The sequence below is a fragment of the Stegodyphus dumicola genome, chromosome 2, assembly GCF_044657685.1.
Source record: "Stegodyphus dumicola isolate Sdum_Otavi_A_Nest chromosome 2, ASM4465768v1".
Taxonomy (NCBI): domain Eukaryota; kingdom Metazoa; phylum Arthropoda; class Arachnida; order Araneae; family Eresidae; genus Stegodyphus; species Stegodyphus dumicola.
In genome coordinates, this window is record NC_140769.1 from 217,515,605 (window position 1) to 217,538,145 (window position 22,541).

The following is a 22,541-nucleotide window of genomic DNA, read 5'->3' on the forward strand; positions in this document are numbered from 1 at the left end:
AATTTATTGGAAACGTAGACCCCGCACGCATGTTAGGTAGGCAGTACATGCAAGATTTCGTGCCTCAGGTGAATGAGAATCTTAAAGTAAGTGTCTCGTTTACCAAATAAAAATTCAAAGCAACATGAATAAAATGGATATATTAACTGAATTATACCATGAGTTTACCACGCCCGTGCCAATGAACCTGTGTTTATTGTTGTGGGGCTCCAATGGGAAAATATTTTAAGAAAAATAAAGTACTTCTTTGACATTAGGGATATTTTTAGTGGAATCTCCAGAATTTTTGGACCATTATACCGTACATTCATCATTCATCTATCTTGTAAAGGCTTGTGCATCTTTAGGCGAAAGCTAAAACCTTAAAATTTATTTTCCACGCGGCGTGCTGAATAGCCACTTCACGGAGTACTGCCATTAGATGTGACATAAGATGTATCTTACAAATGCTATTATCTAAAACAATTAAATAATTTAAAGTGAGATTAGCTGTTTTAAATTAAAATAGAAATTTATAAAAGACTTAAAATTAATAAAAACTGCAATTTATTTCTTAATAATATGTTCAAAATATTCTGAACTGCTTTTATTGCTCTTAAGTCGCTTTATTGTCTGCTGAATATCAGACAGATTAAATTTGAAAGTCAGATATCTTACACTTTAAAGACAAGCAACACACTGGAACGTGAAAGATAAAGTATTATTTTTTCAAACAGTGGTAATACACTGCTTTAAATAGCAGAGTTTGTTGAATAAAATTGAAAGGAATCTTACATTTTGCCGAATGGCAACAGTCTTGTACTTTGGAGATAAAAATATTTTATTTCAAAACGGTGTTCAAACAGCTCGCTTTCCAATAGTTGAGTTTTTTAATCAAAAATTCGTTAAATTCGTGCAAAATACGAAATAAATCAAAAATAAATTCGAAATTCAAAATTGTGGCTTCGAGATGTACAATGATGTTGAAAGACTATGTGTGTTCAAAATTTGGTTATTCTAGGTGCAGCCGTTTTTTCGCAATGCGAGGAAAATACAAACATACAAACACGGGTATATCAGAGATTTTACGTGATTTGTGCAATTTTGTTTATTCCAGATTTTAAGCTTTAAAATCATTTAAGATTTATCTTTATAGAGGGCGGTATTAGAAAAAAAAAAAGAACTTGATACTCAATTTTGAAATTATGTATTTCAATTGCAAATTATGCGAATATAGTTCAGAAATCGAAATTTTTTGACAATTCAGTTCCTAAAATTTGTGTACTAGTTATTCATTTGATTTTGTGCCAAATATGTGCAGTTCTGATGATCGTTAGTTAAATTATCCTTTTGCTTATTTTTCAAAGAATAGGTGGGAACGGTTCAACGATTAATTCATTACATCCGCGGATTAATGTGGCGCAATTGGCGTTCGATCGCCTACTGAACTACAGCAACCCTGCGATAAACCGTCTGGGCCGACTTACCAAGCACAGCAGCCGCACGGGAACATCAGCCAATCAGACTGCGGTCCGGCACCGCGACGGAAGTGACGTCACGCGGAAGAATGGTTGCCCTTTTAAGGGTGAGTCTCATTGTAACTGGGGCCAGGTGGTGAATTGCAGTTGCTCCATCCGAACGGTTTTCTGATCAGTTTCTCTACCGCATCTGTGTGAAAACGAACTTTTTCTCTGTGAATAACGAAATTTCGAGAGAACATTTTAATACTTTAGAGAAGAAAAAATGGCTCCCGTTTATGACTTCAGGCATGTTGAGCTGGATAAGATAGGTCGTGGAAAAAGGTAGGTTTTTGTGCTTTTATGTGCATAAAATTGGATTATTATGGATTGTATATGTTTTAGACATGAGAGACACGAACATGGGTAATAATTACATTAATGGACCGTATTGGATTATTCTACGACTACTAAGAACTGCATATGAAAGGCAAAATATACTGATAAATTACAGTTTGTTTTAATTATTTAAGTTAAATGCTACCACTGTGCATTTCACATTAAAATAATTTATTTTTGTAGTACTGCGATTTTTAGGAATGTTTTCTTGATCGAGTAATTTCTACATCTGTTATATACATTATGTTATTGTGGATTAAATTCTACGTTTATAAATAAGTGGCATTATTCCAATCATATTTTATATTAAAAATTTTAGTTCTAGATAGAAGTTAATATCCATCCACTTATTGATGGATATTCACTTCTAGAATTATCCTAATGCTTCGGCAGGTTTTGGAAATGCAGATGTAAGAACACGGTTATTACTATTTTTATTTAAGGTTGAATAAATAATTCGCTACTTTCGTTTTCAAAATTTATGAAATGTTGGTTTTTTATCTAATGTTAATTTTTCGGAATGAAATATTTTATTCTTATTCTTGTATGTTAGAACTGTGGTGGCCATTTAGTGAATAAAACATTTAAATATTCGTTGCGTTTCCATTTTTACCAAATGAATTGAAGTGAAAACAGTTTTTTAATACTGAAGTAGTTAAACCAATACTATAAAAGATATACTTATTTCATTGCTCTCAGATTCAAAGAAAAAATGCTGAGAAATTTAAAACAATTTAATAGCAATTTTTGTTACGCGTATTTATGATAAATTTGTGTTTAAAATCCACGAGTAATAACTGTTATTCTTTAATTTCTTAGAATTAGTCTGTTGCATTTAGGAAAATACTTTTTAAACAATTTTCGGTTTTGAATGCTGAGAAGGTCATATTAATGCTATTCTTCTTTGACAAGAATAACTATGCCATCATTATTTTGTCGATAATTAGAATTCATTTCTTATTTAAGTAATTGGAAGAAGGTTCTCCATATGTTTTCTAAATTTTTATTTAGGAAGACAAAGTGCCAGCATTTAGTTGGATTACTTGCGTGTTTTTTTATTCTTGATTTTTTACCAAAGTATGATAATGAATTTATATTGTAAAACTTTCAATGAAAACTATTAAAAATGGTCATACCTAAAGGAAAACTGCTTCATGGATTTCTTAGAATGAATCTAATCTCATGTCAATTGATGCTACACTAGGAACTTTTAATTCTAGATTGCTTGCTGTTTCTCTTGAAGAATACTGTTCCGTTGAATACTAATGAAATGTCAGTAATTGCAGAAACTTTTTTTAACAATATTGGTTTAAAAATCTTTCTGTATCGAATATATGTACTTGAGATAATAACATGTAGGGGCTGTATTATATATTTTTTAATGAATTACACCAACGAAATTTAGCGAAAGGAAAATTGATTCTAGGTGTTGGAATACGTCCCGGAATGTTGAGATCTTGAGCTTCACTGCAATACACCCAGCAGTTTTACGCTATTCACTTTTCGAAAAAGAAAAAGTTTGTGATTGCCGTTAAGAGATCGAAGAATTTAAATATCTTGCAGTAGCTCTTTTTAATGAAATAGTTTACTTCAAGCAAAACAAAAGAGTTGAATATATCTTCTAATTATTAGTCTTTCTTTTGTTAGCGGGTAAAAAATTGTAATGAAAAATGATGAGCAAACAACTTGTATAAAATTATTTTATTTTATGCGTTATTTATTAGCTCTATATTTAATATTTTAATGTTAAGTTTGACTACACTTCTTATTCAACCGTTATTCGTTTTTTGTAGTGATGTTTGCGAATGCTTTTAATTTTATACATAACGTTCATCTCATGAGAAAACACGGCGATATTAAACTGCGGCTTTGCATTTTGATCTAAAACTGGTTTTAATCAAATAAGTCGTAATTAAATATCGATCTCGGTATTTTTTTTTTAATTTTTTATTTATTTATTTATTTTTTTTTTTAGTTTAGGAAGTAAAGATTTTCTAAAAATAAATTGTTCTTAAAAGTAATTTATGTGATTTTTAAGCTCATCAGAGGCAAAGACCCTGAGTAATTTTAATGAAATTAGCTTTTTTCCGTAAATCAAAATTATGGGACTTCCTTCCATTGAGTTTTTTAAGGTAACAAATAATCTTCATACGCTGTTTTGGATTCCTGTTCTGTGTGCAATAAAGAATCTCAAGCGAAAGCATATCATGAAAATCAAATGTTATTAATTTGTGCTTATTATTATCGCTTGAAAAAGATGAACAGTAATATTATTACGCCCTAGAATTGCATTCTCAAGCATTCATGCGAAGAAACTTTTAAACATTCATGAAAATAAATTTTTAAATGCTCACACGAATGATTTGCAAATGTCTTTGATCTATAATAAATGAAATATGTGATAAATTCTCAGGATTTCGTGACTCGAGTTACTTAAAACGTACTCCATGAGTGGTTTTCATTTCCTTGCGATATCTAAATGATTATCACAACTTTAATTTAAGGATTAATTTCCTTTAATTAATTTAAAGAACTGGAATAAATTTTCATAAAGTAAAAGGTGCATATCTTATTCTTTTGATTTAAATTTAAGTTTTAAATTATCTGACAGTCTCACTAGAATTTTTGCAGTTTCGCTTGAATATTACGATGATGCCGGATCCTAGCGACTCATAGACCTAGCATTTATTAAAGAAACGCTGAAGTTTTCATATCGGTAGACATCAATTTTTATTATTTTTATTTTATTTCGCGTTTTTTGGAGTACCCCCCCCCTTTTAGTAGGAGCGAAGCATTTAACACTTTTAAGTTACGGAGTCTCATGCAAAGGTTACTCACCAGTGCAATTAGCATCAAATTTTTGTACATGGATTTACTAAGGAGTCTAGTTGTATGCATATGAATTGTGTGTTGCTGTAATAAATTATTATTACATTTTATGGATATAATTTTTTTCTAGTGTGGCAATATTGTTCCATATTGTGCAAAAATGTGAATTTGACCAATTATTGTTGAGATTTTTGTTTTAAGGTACTGCGACACTCCTACTACGAACGTATTTTCATGCGTATTGTATCATATATATAAAATAACTGCTTTCAGGTGGGGTTAATCTAAGTGCTGCCAAGTTTTTACTGTTCTTTAAGATTATGGAAAAACCACCTCAGCAGTGATTGTGGATTAAAAAGAACATTTAGTTATCACATTTTATATTTATAACATGTCAAACCTATCAAACGTTATCTTATTATTGTCATAGTAAGCAGAATTTATTCTTAATTATAAATAAGTAATACTTCCTAAGTAAGTTTCCCATTTTCTTATCAATTACATGCTTTTAATTCTAAATCCGATGAAGAATGTAAAGAACTTCTCAAGCCGAGCTGGATGAAAAAAGCTAGCTGAGTCTTTCAGAATCTCAAAAAAACTTGGTGGGAACCGCAAGGGATCATCAGTCCTTGACTGTAACACCTGGTGCAAGGGGAAGAACACGATCCCTTCTCCCTCATCCAGAAATAGGAGGTGAGGAAGAAAAAAAATGCTGTCAGAAACATATTTTCGCTTTTTCTTCTTCTCTAGTTGCCTCTCTCCCACTCTCGGAGCACATAAAAAGATGAATACGAGAACAGGTTTGTTGAATGACTTTATAATGCCCTCGGTGCAACTTTTGAACTGATAGATTGGCCTTGAAATACTGCCCTAACAGATGGTCGATGTTCATCTTTTGGTTAGATTTGATTTTCTGTTAGTAAAACAGTCACTTTCATTTGAAGTCATTTTCTTTGATTTTCAGTTATTCTAAATGTTTCAGAAATAGTTTTCAGATATATTCATTTGAAGACGAACAGATTTGAAGAATAAATAGTTGGATCTTATTTAATCGTGCTGATAACAGTATCTGGGAAACATGGGTTAATTTAATTATATATGCGACAATTAGAAATCCAGTAAATGCGCAATTTGATTCAAATGGCGCACAAAATAAGTTGATTAGGAACTTAAATTGCTAGCTGTACATTGTTGGCTGCGATGGTAAGCAACCAGTTGTTGTTTGATTTTTAAGCATTATTCAACTCCAGCAATTTGTAAAAGGTATGACTATTGGAACGAACCGAAAGAACGATATGAATTGAAGTACTTTGCCAGATCTGAAGGGGCTAAGAGGCTGCATTGCTTCAGAACAAAAAAAAAAAAAAAAAGAGGACTGTAAGGATCTACAAAACCCACATCTAAATGTATAGTAAGCAAAAGTAAGTACCACTGAGAAAGACTCGATTTTCATATAGAAAAGTTCGTCAGGAATTCTACACATTCGGTATGTGGTTGTATTAAACTACTGATTACGCTTACCTTTGTATGAAGGACATGGAATGGTGAAAGATCATCAAAAATTTAAACTTCAAAAATCATAGCACTGTTTGATTCTATCTCATGTACTCTTTCTAGCATCCAAACTTTGATTTTTCTTTGGAGATATCCTACCGAAGATAACCCTTCGGACTGATTCAGCTCACGGTATATCAAACGTAAGAAAGGATGGGTTTCTATTTCATTTACCTGATTGTGCCGTTCATAGAAACTAGAATATTCCATATAAGGCATATCTAGATAGATGATATCTGAAATTCTGCAAGCCTGCATACTTCCATAGCCCAGGTAGTCTTTCTGAATGTTTGTCATCAAGGCGGGGGATGTTTCGGTATGTGAATGCTTAGATGCAATTTAAGAAACAGGATGTCGAAATTCTGGTTACATTTATATCATTAATCACTAAGGTTTAACTGTTTATATGGACATCTAGAATGCTGCTTGAAGACCTCGTTTGGTTCTTCCATCATTTGTATGAAAGGTTTCTTTTAATTATGTTTATTTATGTGCACAATCTCGCATTCCGAATGCACTTGATGACACAATCTTAATTGTTAAACTACATTGCTCATCATCATCGAGTAGATCAAAAAGAATTATCCTATTAGAAATGATAGTTGTAAACTATTTAATTGGCATCGCTTACTTAGTATTTCCACTGTTTGGTCTACTAGGTATGTACTACATATGCCTTCTGTGTAAATATTTATGGAAATTTTTTAAATTTAATTTATATGGATAGAAAATTTAGAAATTCGGGGAAAATTTTCGATAAGCATTTTTAAATTTAAGTTTTGTTGTTATACCTTATGTAACTTTCCGCAACCGCAGTCTTTTATCTTAAAGCATTATGTCAATCTTAACATATGAAAAACTGTATGCGTAAAATGTAAATTTTAAACGATATTTCGTTTAAATTAATGCAAGCTTTCCATTGAGATTTGACAGATCGTCTGCCGCTGCATCATTAAAAGAGATTAATGCTTTTTTATAAATTGGATGATATTCATCATTTAATTATAAACGGTTGCCAACTATGAAACGAAAGTTTCGTTGCGTTAATTAGAATTAACTGGAGCAGATCGACAAGCTGTGCTTTTGCTTCCCTAGTTAACGAAGCGCGTTAATCAAAATGGGATTATGTTTCCATCGAGTTTAGCCACGCACACGATTCTAATATAGAATGCGTTAGATATTAGAGGAAAATTTGCGAATTCGTTTAAATTTTTGTCAGCTGCATTAATTTTTTATGCATATATTTATGCCCCTGGTGAATATTAGATATTTATTACTTATTAATATTAAAAATTATTAGAAACTTATTAATATTAGAAACAAACGAAAAAAAATATTTGCAAGGACATAATAACCAAATAATAATTTGATCTTACGTGAAACGGTGGAACAGTTGGTTGATTCAGCCAGCTCTTAAGAAAATACTTTTTCATTATTTAACGAAAAAGAACGAACCGAAAACAATTTATCTAAATATATTTTACGAAAAACAGTAAAGAATGAAATATCTGTTTAGGAGCAGCTGCTCGACAAACAGTGACACGACATTATGTTGCCAGAAAAGGTTTCATCATTTTAAATACAAATAAGGAAATGCCTTGTCATGTGCGTTATAATAACGCTTATTTTATTATAAACAGGTTATTATAAATAGATTATATCTAAATAAAAAGCTATTACAAATAGTAATTAATTATTATAAAATTTAATCGAAGAGTCTTGCTTTTTGGCAAAATGGCGCGGATAATTTTGCTTCTTGATGAAGAGAGACCCTGTGCCTGATGCATTTACATCTACTTTTAAAATTGAACACAGTACCTGAAACGTCACATCACCCAGTTAATTTGGATAAACAGAAATGTCATTCCGGGTGGAGGGGTTTAAACAAATTTATTTATTTAAAAAGGAACAATTTATTTTTATATTTTGGAGGCAGCTGCATTGAAGGAATTCTGTTTGTCTTAATTTTCTTTTAACCCGACTAGTTTACGTTGACAATTTTTAATTAATGATTTAAATTCCATGAAGGTAATTGCACGAGTCATCCTCCCCTCTTTGTCTAGCATTATAGACTCTTCGATGTGAACCGCCAAACGTCCCAATCCTTGAAATCCATTGGTACCTTTTAACCTACCATTTCGCAATCGCCTTTAGCGATGCAGTTGCTGACGAAGCTCCCTCCGTCGAGTCTTTTTCTTGCTCAGCCGCCTGACTATCTTCGATTTCAGTCGAGACAGAAACGTTAAATTAGTGCACCACTAAACGCTTCTATCCATTAGATTGGGAAGATGAGGAACTGTACTAAATTACAATTGATCAATAGTGTGATTCTCATATTATCAATTATGTATTATAATTCAATTTTCTTTTTCAAAACCTGTTAAAAAGATCTCAGAAGAGTAATTAGCTGTAATAACAATTTTATTTTTGTAATTAATTTATCCTATACATTCATTATACGGAATTAAAATACATGTCGTACTCATTTTGTCATACGTAAGTTATCATTTTGTATATGAAGAAGAATTATGTTATTCTGAATATAAACTAAGTCAAAATTCAACTTAGTTTGACATTCGACATATAGAAAATTTCTCTGCGTTTTTAAGGAAGTGACATGGAGTCTATGTTCACCAAGAAGAAAATGTATACTGTGCTGTTTTGCCGAAACTAAATCAATTAAATTATTATTTTATGTACAACAAAGCATGATATCTAGATATTTGTGTGCGAAACATTTTTATGGAGAGCAGTTTCAAAATTATATAGGTGCTAATATCAAAATTATATTGTATAATTCATGTGGGAAATTTTGCAAACTTCACTGAATAATTCATTAATTTTAGAGATCCAATTTTTTAAGTACCGTTACAGGGTCTTCGAGAATGGTAGGTTTTCATAATACGAAGTATGTACTCGTATTGTGCTAAATAGATTCAAAGGTACTTCATTTAATTCAGTCTTTAAAAAAAATATCGAGAAAAATTAATAATTTTGAATATCTGCTCCATTTAACGGAATGACAGATATCAGCCGCACTCTGATAGGGACATCTGTTGCATTTGCTTGCAATTGCTTGTATTATTCTCTCTTTTAGGTAGTTAAGATTATCATTTTCTTGACTGTAAACCTTGCTTTTGAAAAAGCTTCCTCTTTTTGATTGACTGAATAAAATAAAAATATCCTCAATCGAGCGATTTCATAAAATTTGGCAGAGATTTCATGAAATCCCACGATTCATTTTAGAGATCTTGTATAATCTTCAGTTAAAAAATTCTAGAAAATTAATGTGATATTTTAATTACTTGTCCACCATTTTTTCCCTGACCTTCCAATCAGGCTTATGACAATATAATTAATGAAAACTGTACGTCAGTTTGTAAACAATATGTAATGCTGCAATTACTACTGACATCAGAAACTTAATGCCATTTACATAATGCCATATAACGTAACCCATCCGTTAAATAGTTACTTTCTGTCTTGTATTGATACAGTGACTCATCGCTTCATTGTACTATAATTGATAGAATTTGTTCATTCATCTGTTGATGACGGATGACGAAAAATAAATTCTTCCGAACAGATACCTATACTATCATATACAGCGTATTAGAAAAAAAAGCTACAGATTTCTTTAATTTTTCTTTTAATACACTTACTATGCATGTATTTCCGGATGAAAAGTTTCTGAAGATGAACATGTTTAAGATCAATATCTAAGATAGTGGTTTCCAGACGTATCGAATAATCGAACGCATTTTACAGGGATGCCACGAAATATACCATACTTTCATAGAAAGGGTAGTCTACGTGATTTTAGAATCTTATGAAATAACTTTTACATCTTTGGTAGGAAATCATATTAGGTATGTTGTGATAATACACTGAAGACAAAATTCGGCAGCAGGGATACTAACTAACTTCTGGGTATTATTATAAAATGTGTGTGTGTGTGTGGGTGATTATGGCAAAGCCTCGAGGGCTATCTGCCTAAGGGGAGGGATGCTTTCGTGGAGGACTTTCTAAGGGAAACTGGCTCGTATACACGTTACACATGGGGAAAACCACGAAAACGCCCATTCGCGGGATTCGTACCTCGGACCGAACTACCAGTGTTCAGCGACTTTACCGCTCGGCCGCTGGTGGGCCCTATTATTATAAAATGAATAACCCATCTGCGACGTCATTTTTTATGCAAAAGCTGGTGTTTTGGCGATTGCAGTAATAAAAAGCAATTATCATTAAGAAGTCTTTCGTGAAGCAGAAAACAAACCGGCTATGTCCAATTCAATTTTCAAGATTTCGAAAGCTGTGAATGAAAGAAGAAAACAAACGAATTACTAATTGCAATTCATTTGTCCAATGGTGTGATTGTTCAGTTTGCTTTGCGACTGTCATTATTATTTGATTTTTTTTTAATTTTCCCAGTTTAAATTACGTATTTCATTTATTTATTTATTTTTTAAATTTAACCAACCGAATGGCATCAGTTGCGTTCTGTAACTGTTAGGCCTCTGTGGCAGCATGAAAAAATTTCGATATATGAAGGTACCCAGAATTAAAAATTCTTGAAGCACTTTTACATACGTAGATACGAAGCCTTAAACCATTCTTATTCTTGGAACGTCATGGATGTATTTTTGTAAAAAACTTCAAGCATGTATCGGTTTGGTGACAGCTTATTCTTGCAGGCTTTCGTAATGAACTAATTACCTTCAGTCATTTGCTGCAAGGTCACAGAATAATCCATGGTACATTAAAATATCTATCATATATTCCTAAAGACATGTTACTTTTTTCCTGTCGCACTTTCCTTCTGACACCTCGTTCTTTGTTCGAACTCTCCACATTTCCGCCTTAACCTTACGTGTTAATCCTACCAGCTTAATCTCGCATTGTGTAGCACTTCCATTAACAAGGGAAAAGGGAACAAAATATAATAATTTCCATGTCACGCCATTTTTTTTCACTCTTTCTCTATTTGCTTCCATTCATTCATACTTGTTGTTTTCTTCAGTGTTCTTCCCTCCCTACTTTCTGACGCTAAAGAATGAATGTAAGTTCATTCTAGTGTTATTCACTACTTGTATGTTTATGTCTCCCGTACAGGTGGAAGAAGACTTTAGTATGGAATAAACAGTTGGTGATTATTACGAACCAGCAATGTGCTTCTTGGATTTTTTTCCCTTTAGTCTATGCATATTTATTAGAGCATTTCTAATGGTTTCTTCACGAAGTGCTTCGGAAGACTATGCGTATCTGTTACATTTTTTTCTTTGCTCTTTTTTTTTTTTTTTTTTCCAAGTTCTTGCATCGAAATTATGCATTCCAGTAATTGTGTTGTTTCTTTGCCTTTTTTATGCGAAGATGGGTTTTCGTGTGTCAGTGGCCAGTTTGTTATGCTGTTTTTAAGACATTATTACATTCACAGGATTAAAGAATGAGATAAGCGAAATAAGTAGGGTGAGAAAATGTTGCCGGCCCATGAGATACAACTCGTCCTGTAGTTATTTCCAATGTTTTAAATGAGCTAGTCAACTATGGGAAAGATGCTGCTAAGAATTTCTCCATAGTAATTACAAAATAACTTTAAAGTACTCATTTGGGAATCTGATTCGATGAATTACGATACTAATTAAACATTAATACATGAGGAACCCTGTTTTTGTTTAGCCTTTATTTCAGTTTGAATGATGTATTGATTTATCATTGATCTTTATTGAAAGCAATTCCAGACAAAGGCTTCCATCGTTCATCGTTCATCGATAATCGAAACCAATTTTGCCAGTTATTGATGAATTATGGGACTACTATTAAAGTAACCTTGAAGTGAATACAGTTCTGTCGTGAGAATTCTGCAGTGTTTAGTAATTCTTGAAAGAGTTAGCCGTCGAGAAGGAATATGTTGAAGTACCTTGTGTGTAGACATTCATTTAATGCAAGAATTATCCTTTTAATCTCTGTTCTACATGGATTTCTTTGCTAATATGGGTTTTATGTCATCTTGACGAGATACTTTTTCTACTTTTCAGTAAATTGTTGAATTTGAAATTTATTGTTGATAGTTCGATTGGAGGATGTCAGAAGTTATTATAAAGGAAAAGATATTATTTCATTTAGATTCTTATACAAAATCAGTACTCTCGTTTTTTCCCCATGAATACTAAAGCTTAGTAGCAAAAGAAACTTATATTTTGAAGTAGATTTTATTCTAAGAATACATTCATTTATCAACCTTTGTTGCAAGCTAATTGTGGAACGAATTCGTTATCTTTGTGGTGCCATGTAGCTGTTCTGCCAAAGCACAAACAATTGCTGAATAGTTATGGAAGAAGAAAAAATGCCTTTCTCAGTCACTGACAAAATGTTACCAATATAATTTGCTAAGATTCAATGCAGATAACATGTTAATGAAAGTCTGAATGCTGTCTGTTGTCCGGACGGACTACATGTATTAGTAGAGACTTATCTTGTCTCATTGCGATTTAGTATATTGTTTTTCGCAAATACTCCCTTTTTCTAATAAGCTAACCGTGTGAGGGAACCTTTTATTGGTCCACTTGATTGGAACCATTTCGTTAACATTATTTGTTTATTTTGAGATTCTAATGTTCTGGTACATAAACCTCCAATTTTATTTTCCCTCGTAAATCTTCCTAGGACTTTTATATGATCAAGTATGAGACTATGGATGAGGTTCTGCAAGTTTAGTAATTGCATGGCTGGTAAGCGAAAGATCGGGACTGCTTTTCTCAGTGCTATGGAACTTGCTAATAAAAATCCAATTATGTACGTAAACAAAATATGTATACATTTTTTAACTTCCTTCAGTCAAGCGTAAACACATTTTCAGTTTTGGGAATGATTAACCTGTTCATTCGTTTTAAGCAAATTTTTATTATTCTAAGGATAAAACCATCTTGAAAAAGGAGTATAATACTTTGTCGAATTTCTGAAATCATGAGATCCATTGTCTGCTATTATATCTCAAATTTTTATGCCTAAAACCCATTGACTATAATAGATTATCCTGTGATCAGAAAGAAGGGTATAATTGTTCATTGTCTACTCAAGAGTACTTAAAGCAACATTTAAGGTTTTTGTAAGGATTATCCTACCAGTAGCCGGTTTGCCCGTGTGATTGAATGTCGCGGGCGTGTTAACTGCTGATCATTTTCGAGGTCATCCCGTTATCTGCCTCATCCTACGTAAGTACTATTTATTTCTTGTAACCGGTTTAAGCTTGGAAGAATAACGGGTTTAATCATTCAAAGGACTTAAAACAGCTTTCATCTTTCAGTTGAATGCTGGAGATTTAAAATGAAATTATTGTAAAATATTAAGCCGTATTAGTAACGTATTAGAAACAATGAAATCACTTTAAGCCGTAATCTGGATAGCACGCAACTCCGCTAATCACATCATTAAACTCCCATAATATCTCAGTTACTCATCCATACAACATATTCCATTTTTCACGTCAAAGAAAAAGATTTGTCATTTTGAGCTGGTACCTTTATTGCATTGTTATTTTCTTTCTCGCTTTATCCATTTAGTCCCTAACGCTTTTACTCGATAGTTATGACATGTTATAAAACAACGCGATTACTTGAATTTACTTATGCTATTCTTTGAAGTCAGTACTAGTCACCAGTCTAGGCATTTAAAGGTTATATTTTAAAGACTGAAACCTATTGCTCTTTCTAAAAGTGATAACCTGTTCTTCGAATTGCTTAGTATAGTAATGCAAACTTTTTTTTTAATCAGATGAGTACAGAAAGAAATGGCAAAATTTAAGACTATTGAAAGTAAGGAATTATCACATCCCTCCCCCGTGCGCTGTCTTATTCTGTAAGTAATTAGCAGGCGCATCTAGCAATTTCAAGATTCGTGGTTCGTATCGCGGCAAGAGCTGAGTTGGATTTTTAATGTTTCTCGCTTTGAAGAACTTTATGTTCTCTATAGAGTCGCTGAACTAAAATGTGGTGGACGGTAATTCCTCGCGACCTAGATGTGGTCCACTTGGTCTCGCACCCCTCTCCAGTCGACCTTTAATGATGGAGAATGTAAAAAAGTACTGTATGTATACTGTCGGGGATGTTAGGGGTAAGCATATCCAGGTTGCAGTTGAAACATCCATCTTTCGAATCTCAGCAAGGACGCAGTTGGATTTTTCTCGTTTTTCTGTTCGAAAAGCGTTATAGATCGAGCATGATAATACCCTCCCATCGTATTTATGTTCCGAATTTGTAACGTAGAGTTGAAGTCGGTTACCATCTTTTTATAAAAATTCACTATTTGTTATCATTTATAGTAACGATAGTTAAAAAGGATCCATTGAAAAAGGCCAGTAAGCGAAAGGCATTAGAACGTATAAAAACATTGACTTTTTATTTAAATCTGTGAAAGCTGCAATAAATATAAATTACTGTGTATTGCAAATACACGGTAAAGGGTAAAATTATACCTGAGGAAGTAGACCTCTAAGTTGACGTAATAAATACGATTTACAATGATTCTCTATCGATTTTGAGAATGAACTGTCGTAGGCTCTTTTTCAGCGGATGCAGAGCAAACAGGGCAAATAAATAAGGAGAGAATTAGCGCCATATAGTGAAGAAAGAAATTTGGATATTAGAATCCTGCAAATGTTGGGAAAAAAACCCGAATTGTAGTTGAAGTTATCGTTTATTTCTAATTCTAAACATCAAGTCCGCAGGTATTTAAAAAGACATATGTAAATATATATAAAATATTTCTTTATTCCTTATATTAGTTTTTTATTTGATAAGAAAATATTACATATAATTTTCATTTTTTTCAGTCGTGAATGGAAAGTTTGCTTAAACTTGATTTTTATACTTCGTTCTGAACTATGTTTTTGTTCGTATAAACAGTCTTTTGTTTTTATTGTTGTTGAATTTGTGAAAAATAAAGGAACATGAGCGTAATTTTAAATTACCTGGTCATAAATTCATTTTATGTATTATTTATGATTCTTAAAAGTCAATATTTCTTTAACTTTTCATAAATAGGAGCATGAATCATTTATCTTGTTATAAGGAAATCTCGTAATATCTACGAGGAAATAATTTATTCAAAAAGTTAATTTATTCTAGTTAATTATGCTGTCATTTTAGCTCAACGAGATCAAATGATGTATCTTATTTTTTCCCTAATAGGCAGTCACATCCAGTGGTAAAGTTAATTATTTTAGATGCTATAGTATACTGAAAGCTAATTCGTCTGACTCATATTCGGCTTTCACAGTCAGTTACGTGTTAACTTTTTTTGCTAATGCTTCCAGTCCTCGCTGTTAGCTAATACTCAGGCTGTCGGAATTTATCCTTGATTAATTTCTATTATGCCTATTTAACTTTGGTTGAGCTTGATTTATTTTCTAAGAAAATCGCCCTGCTTGTAATTATGACCAAGCTCTTAACCTCTATGATCGCAAATGTACGTTTTCGGATATATCTGATTAAATCAGCATGTGTGGAAATGTATATCTTGGTCTGTTTGTTTGTTAATGATTTTCACTTACAAAGTACAAACTGTTTGCGAGCAACTCTGAATAAAATGACAAGATTACTGAAACAGAATCCTGTGGAGAGTTTCATTTATTATGCAGTGTTTTGCCGTATATTGAATTGTACTGCACTGCAAAAATGTTTAAATTTGTAGATAAAGTGTTTCAAATGTAAAAATAAATAGGAATAGAATTATGGAACTGTTAATTGGTCTCTTATGTTCCGATCTGAAGAGATACTGTGTGGCAACGCAACAAATGGTAAAAGTGCTTTCTGTTTAGATCAACGGCTAAGTGGCAGTAGTAAAAAACAACATTATTTTGATTTATGTTTTATGTGTAAATTAGAATGATTATTACTATATTGTTGCTATTACATTCTGCGTTAAATTGGTGATATTTCTAATGGATTCTTTTTTAAACTGTGTGTAGCATTTATTTATATAGATTATCACTGAACCGTCCGATTTTGAGTTAGATACGGCCAATCTCAACAGATTTAAGTTTATTGAATTCGAAATAGCTACTGTTTTTCTCCATCTCATTTAAAGTAACGATCTCGAATTTGGAATGATCTGTTGAATACTTTTTTACTTTCAATTAAATTCTTTAATAATGTAATAAAAAGTGCGTTTAAGTAGCAGATATAGCGCTTTAATTTTCTATCGCATCTGCTGTATATTATTCATAGAAATCACACTTAAGAGAAAAGTGGCTTAATTTAAATAACTTGCGTCATTTTCAGTCAAGAAAAGTGTGTTAAAGTCCTACTTTTGCAAGTCATGTTTAGATCCTTTCGGACAATCCGATGAAAGCTGCCTGAAGCTGTAACGTCATTAAATTCGAATTCGAGTTTTTAACCCATATAGTTTAACTACTTGTCGACACATTCCAATCGTAGTTACTCTTTAACCATAATCTTCATCATCTTTTTCCCCTTCCTACAATGATTATTTTGAATCACCAATTCGGAATATTATGTTATGATAAAATCCTGCAGCCTAGTGTTCTGATCTTTTTGCAGCCTCTCGTTTATATTTTTTTCAAAGATATTTAAAAAACTTTGAACATCAGAAATAATTTCAATAAAAACACATTGTTGTCTCCTGTTCATCCGCATAATCTTTTATTCGAGCATTTTTTATGCGAAAGATCAAAGGGAATTAAAATGAATCTTTAGAATTCCAAACTTTAGATGTGAGGCTCGTTTCATCAAAAATCATGTGTTTCTTCCCAAAATTGCCAAGCTTTTTAATGTCCTTCAAGAACCATTTTTGGAGGACGAACATAGTTGCTTGCATGCTCAAAAAAGGACGATACAAGCTACACGACTGGTTAATATACAAATAATCGGAAATTCAGTATAGTAATTAATACGCGGGATAAATTTACGTAGAATATGGAATAAGAATACTGATATATGTTCACTTTCTTAGCTTGTGTACGATCTTTGGTTCGAACCTCGCAAATGCAGTTGATTACGGGCAACGAGAAACCTAATAGCCTTCACAATGGCTCCCGAATTAAAATGTGATAGGTGATAATTTGTTACCACTTGTATCTGGCCAACTGGGTTTCGTGCCACTTTCCGGTTTCTTCGTGAAGAATATAATGAATTGTTAGATTCCATGTGCTTGCTGTTACAGTATAAACAGTTAACACGTCCAGCTAGTTCCCAAACCGAAATAGAATATTTTAAAATTTTTCGCAGTTTGTGGTTTCTAAGAGACCAAGTGTTTAAATTATATTATTCAGGATTGTGGCATATTTTATATTCTTCTTTGTGTGATCTTTGGTTTGATTTTAGCTGTCCCAGAGGATCTCGTCTTTTGACTGTACAGCTCACGATGAATGTCCTTGCCCCAACACACATTTTCTGTTAAATGAGCTAGCCACGCATTAAACATTGCAATATGTTTGTCTGTTTCCATTTATTTACAAATCGAAGCAAATGGTTCGAGAAATGACATGCCTATCTCACTTTAAGTGGCCACACAAATGCAGATTAATTCGAAAGATATAATTTGCACTCTTCTCGTTTGATAGTGCCACTGGGTACTTAACGCTTCATTCCACCCTTCAGCACTACGTGATGCTTGTCACCATGAGCGCTGCCTGACAGCCCGCGGATGTCAACTTCTCTTGCTCGTAATCCAATCCTACTGGGTGATAAGGAGATAAGAATATGATTATTATGTCGCGAAAGTCAAAGATCAAGCTCTGTATCGTCGTCTAATCTCGAAGAAGTGGTCGTTTGGAACTCGATTACACCGGCAGGATTCTTGTGGGACCTTTTTTAAGGCCTTTCGAAGGCCCCTTTCCTTGCGGGTAGGTCTACATCCAACTCTCATCTCGAAAAGATATGGGCCCATTACCCTCTAGCTTTATTTGAAGGGTATAAATCAGATTCTATAGACGACATTTTTTCTCTTTTGTCGTTTGGCAAGATTCCACACACCTCTTTCCTGCACCTTCTGACTTATTTTATAATGGCTTTTCAGGATATATAGGCGCCCCGCATCTGTATCATGTAAGGAGGTGATATCTTAAGAAATTCACTTCTCGTAGAATGGCTGTCTTTTGGGTGGGTTGCTTAGAAAAGTCGTCGTAAAATATTTGCTTCCTGTCTAAGTAAATGGGATAATAAAACTATATCGCATTTATAATGCACGTTGTCTTCTAATCCTTACATGGCGTTTACGATTGAAGTAAGCTCTGGTCCACAAACGTAAAAGGTTATCAAAGATGTGCAGTCAGCTCCTAGGTTGTGTGAATCGGATTAACCCGGTTGCGAATTACTTACTAACCCCCCCCCCCAAAAAAAAAAAAATGTCCTAAAATTTTTTATGCGAAAAATTAAGTGTTCTGAATATTCATTTAAGTTATGTAACCAAATGAACTTATTCTACAGTTTAAATTGCTTAAAATTACAAATAACTGTTAATTTTGTTTTTCTGTTAATTATAATATGAATTATTCCACTTTACTGTTTTTATTTAACTGTACTGGAATTAACCGTGGACTCGAATGACCCCAGAATCAATCCGTCATTCGGGATTGAGTCTAATTCTTAATACCATCTGCTTAATATAAAAAAAATTCTTAAATTATAATACGTAAACCAAGTAAAGGTTATGACTGAAAAATTAAAGAGCATTTTACTTCTCAAAAGAGGACTGTCAAACATAGGCGGTAGCAAGAACTTTTCAGTGAGATAAAAAATGGCAGTTCAGCTTTTCTGAAACCGTTAATGATAAAAAATCTAAACATAAAAAATTAAAAGTTAATTATATCCAGATTCTACATAATATAATCATTAAAGCTATTGCAATGATTCTTTTATATTAGTTATCATGATGGTGATGACGCCATCTCTCGGTGGGGAGTTGAAAGGACTGTGGTTACTATCGGCTAAAATCGAACGGCTGATTAGTAGGCTGACATTTCTGAGATATTTTGGTTCATAATTGCGATTTACAGGCTCTCAAAACGCATGTCTTTCTGCGAGCCCAGTGAGATTGCTACAATACTTATGGGATTAGATGGGCACAGACTTGATTTACTGCAATCCTTTTTCGCACTCCTTGACTATACGCGAACATTAATAAAAAAAATAATAATAAGAAAAGGCATATCTCGTATTATTGCGCTTCTCAGATATTGTTCTTATTTACAAATCCGAACTTTATTGCATGTAGTTTTGCTCGGAGTATGAATCGGCTTTGTTAACCGATTGCATTTTCTTTCTTCCTAACATCGTCTCACAAATCGGTAGATTCCTATATTTCAAATTTTCCGTGTTATTACGCTGAAATGTGGCCATATATGTGTTTAGCTATTAATAGTATATTTTAATTTTCATAAATAACTGTCATTTAATTTGTTATTAAAATATTGGAACTGTTTAATAATTATGCAATTGCTTCTGAATATCTAAAGAATGATCTTTGGTCTATCATTTTAAGTCAAAACATTAGCTTCAAAACGTGCTGATTTTGTATTAGTCCCTTGATTTCCTTGACCACTGACTGCATTTATTGTTGCCTTCAAAACCATCGAAGTGCGTTGGGGTATCATTAAGTCATGCTGAATGGAACTTAGTTATCAATAACTTCATTTTCAAAGGTTAAAGAAAATCGTCGTTAGCCTTGCCATATTCTAAAACAATATATCGAATAAAAGTTTGCGTCATACAAAACATTTGTGACCATCACCGTCCTTGACGAGTAACGCCAACGTTACGACCATGAATAGGACGGAACAGGATATAATCCTCCCTCACGAAATTGCTGATTTGGGGAGTGAAGATAATTGTGGGGTGCAACAAAAGAATCCCGTTTTCATTTTTGCATAGTGCAAGTATCAGGATACGTGTCATTTTGATATAGCATTTGCATAATGATTAAAGTTCTCATATACGTCTGGCTTAGCAGTTTGGGGCTTTTGTTAAGCTTGAACATCACGTTAAAATAGTAAATTTGTTTTTACAGTTGGAGGGAATAAAACTGGCTTAAAGTATAAAAGAACTTGATGAAATTTAATCATATGGATATCAAGTTGATGCCTAAGATGAATTTACCTTGATGATTCTGATAGTATTGAAGTTGGTTTTGATGAAAAACTGGAGGGCTGAATTTACTGTTAATTCTGCATATTTAATAATGATCTCAAAATTTCTTCTCAAGCGGTACATGCTTACAAAATACATAGCAAAATTCCCATATATACAAAACTTCAGGTTACACTGCAAAATTTCAGGGAGTTTTCATTTGTCTTTTTATGTGTATGTGCGTACATTTGTCAGCCATTTTGTTATTCGAATTGTAACTTTATCAGTTAATTATGCAAAATGTAACATTTATGTAATTAATATTCAAATTCAGAGCTTGTCTGAATTGTGCATACATTAAACTATTTCTGAATTTGAATATTGCATGAATTTGAATATTGCATACATTAAACTATTGCTATTATTCCAAAATAAATTTTGATATTATTAAGTTTTGAGGCAAAACCATAAAGAAAGCGATATTTAAATATTCTGTGCTTGGGATTATTAAAGTAAAACTTCAAACGACGGGAATTTTCTGGAAAGTCTTCCAACAGTACTGAAGAAAATACACACATTTAAATATATGATAATTTGAGGGATGATTTTTGGAAGAAAGGAATGTTATTTTCTTTTTCTTTAAGTAATCGAAGATGTTTTATAATAATGCAGTTTAGAAATTAGTGTACAATAAATGCTAGTTCTGTAGTCAGTAAATGCATCGGCAATACCAATACTTTTCCGTCCAGTACAAAACAAAATTTTCCGTAAGTTGTAGAACCATTGTTTTATTTTTTTAAACCAGCATTCGCACATTATTTTATTGCATTTCGACAGAGGGCTTTTACAATTTAACCGTAATCGAACACGATTATAAGGAAGGTTAGGGAAATGATAAAATTTCGTTGTTACGAGCGCTATCATGAGTTAAATTTCAACTCGATAGCTTCGTAATGGTATCTTGTTGGAGGAATCTCAGAGATAACGGTTTATGCTTATGTACGCAATGGCGCAATCACGACAATTCTTTTCAGCACTCGTTTTGTCTCAAGGGGTTCCTTATGATTCATGGCATACTTGCAAACGAATTCCTAAATTTCACATGGACGTCAGATTGGACACTTTTACCGTTGATTCTAAAATTAAAATATTTTTATTAATTGTAATGTTTACCTATAATGATGGAAGAGTCAGCAATTAAAATTTATTGGGTGGAATCACACATAACCTCAAGATAAAAAGAAAGAAGGCTGAATGGGTATATATACAAAAATGCAAAACGCACCGATTTTTCTTGGTGATAATTCTCTTACTTCCGCAATATATTCATACACCACACCTTAAAAAACACATTCCTTCCTGTAAAATAATTTGTGATTCCGCCCGTAATTTGCAGAAGCATTTTGATGGCATGCGTCCTCAGAAGGAGCGTCATGAGGTTTTCCAGCACTTAACTGATCAAATAAAGATTGGCAGAGGTATCGCAGGCTACTCTTGTTCTAGAAATACAATAACAAATGGGCGTAAAGCATCCTAAATTATGTACTGTTTGAATAGAACAGGAACACAAAATTTGATGTAATCTGGAATAAAAAGTAAACTACAGAGTAACAACTCTGACCTTCACCTTCTTATTAAACGGAAACTGTAATCCTTATTTATTTTATCATTTAAAAAAAAAGAAAAAAGAAAAAAGAAAAAAAAAAAAAAAAGAGAGAGAGGCTGTTTTATAGCCCCCCCCCCCAAAAAAAAAATGGCATTCCTTAAGATTCTTCTTCATTACTTGCATTTTACTGTTGGCAGAAGTGCTCCTTCCGGTTTAACGAGCTTCGAAAGAATCCTAAGTAACTTAATTCGAATTCTGTAGACACAACCACATTTCATCCTACAAATACAACCAGGCTTCAGAGTTGTTACTCGCAAAAATAACTGATTTCGAACTTAAGAACCTCAAGATTGTTACATAGAGGTCAAGTTTATAAAAACACAGCAACGCTCAGCTGTTTATCAGAATTCTAAGGAGAATTCTGCCTCCTGCGGCTGCCATATTCTTCCCCGGTGTGATAAGCCAGAGGCCAAAGACCTTATATTTGTAGTGGAAGGGACTGAAAATTGATTGTTTGCATAAGAAACGCTGCATTGAGGAAAGAATTTCGAGCAAATTTGTATGACTAAGCGGTAGTGAAGAAGACAAATGTTTTAAAGAGTTTGCTTTGTAGTCAAAGAAAGAAAGGTTTTGTTG

General features: G+C 32.8%; 1 protein-coding gene across 1 annotated transcript in view; it reads left to right on the top strand.

Annotated features, from left to right (window-relative positions):
* The first annotated feature begins 1,567 nt into the window (after positions 1–1,567).
* Positions 1,568–22,541, top strand: part of LOC118200431 (microtubule-associated protein Jupiter-like) — a 65,467-nt gene continuing 44,493 nt past the window's right edge. Inside the window, exon 1 of the mRNA XM_035372402.2 lies at positions 1,568–1,781. Within this exon, the coding sequence (XP_035228293.1) occupies positions 1,723–1,781 (59 nt within the window). The 5' untranslated portion in view covers positions 1,568–1,722. The remainder of the gene's footprint in view (positions 1,782–22,541) is intronic.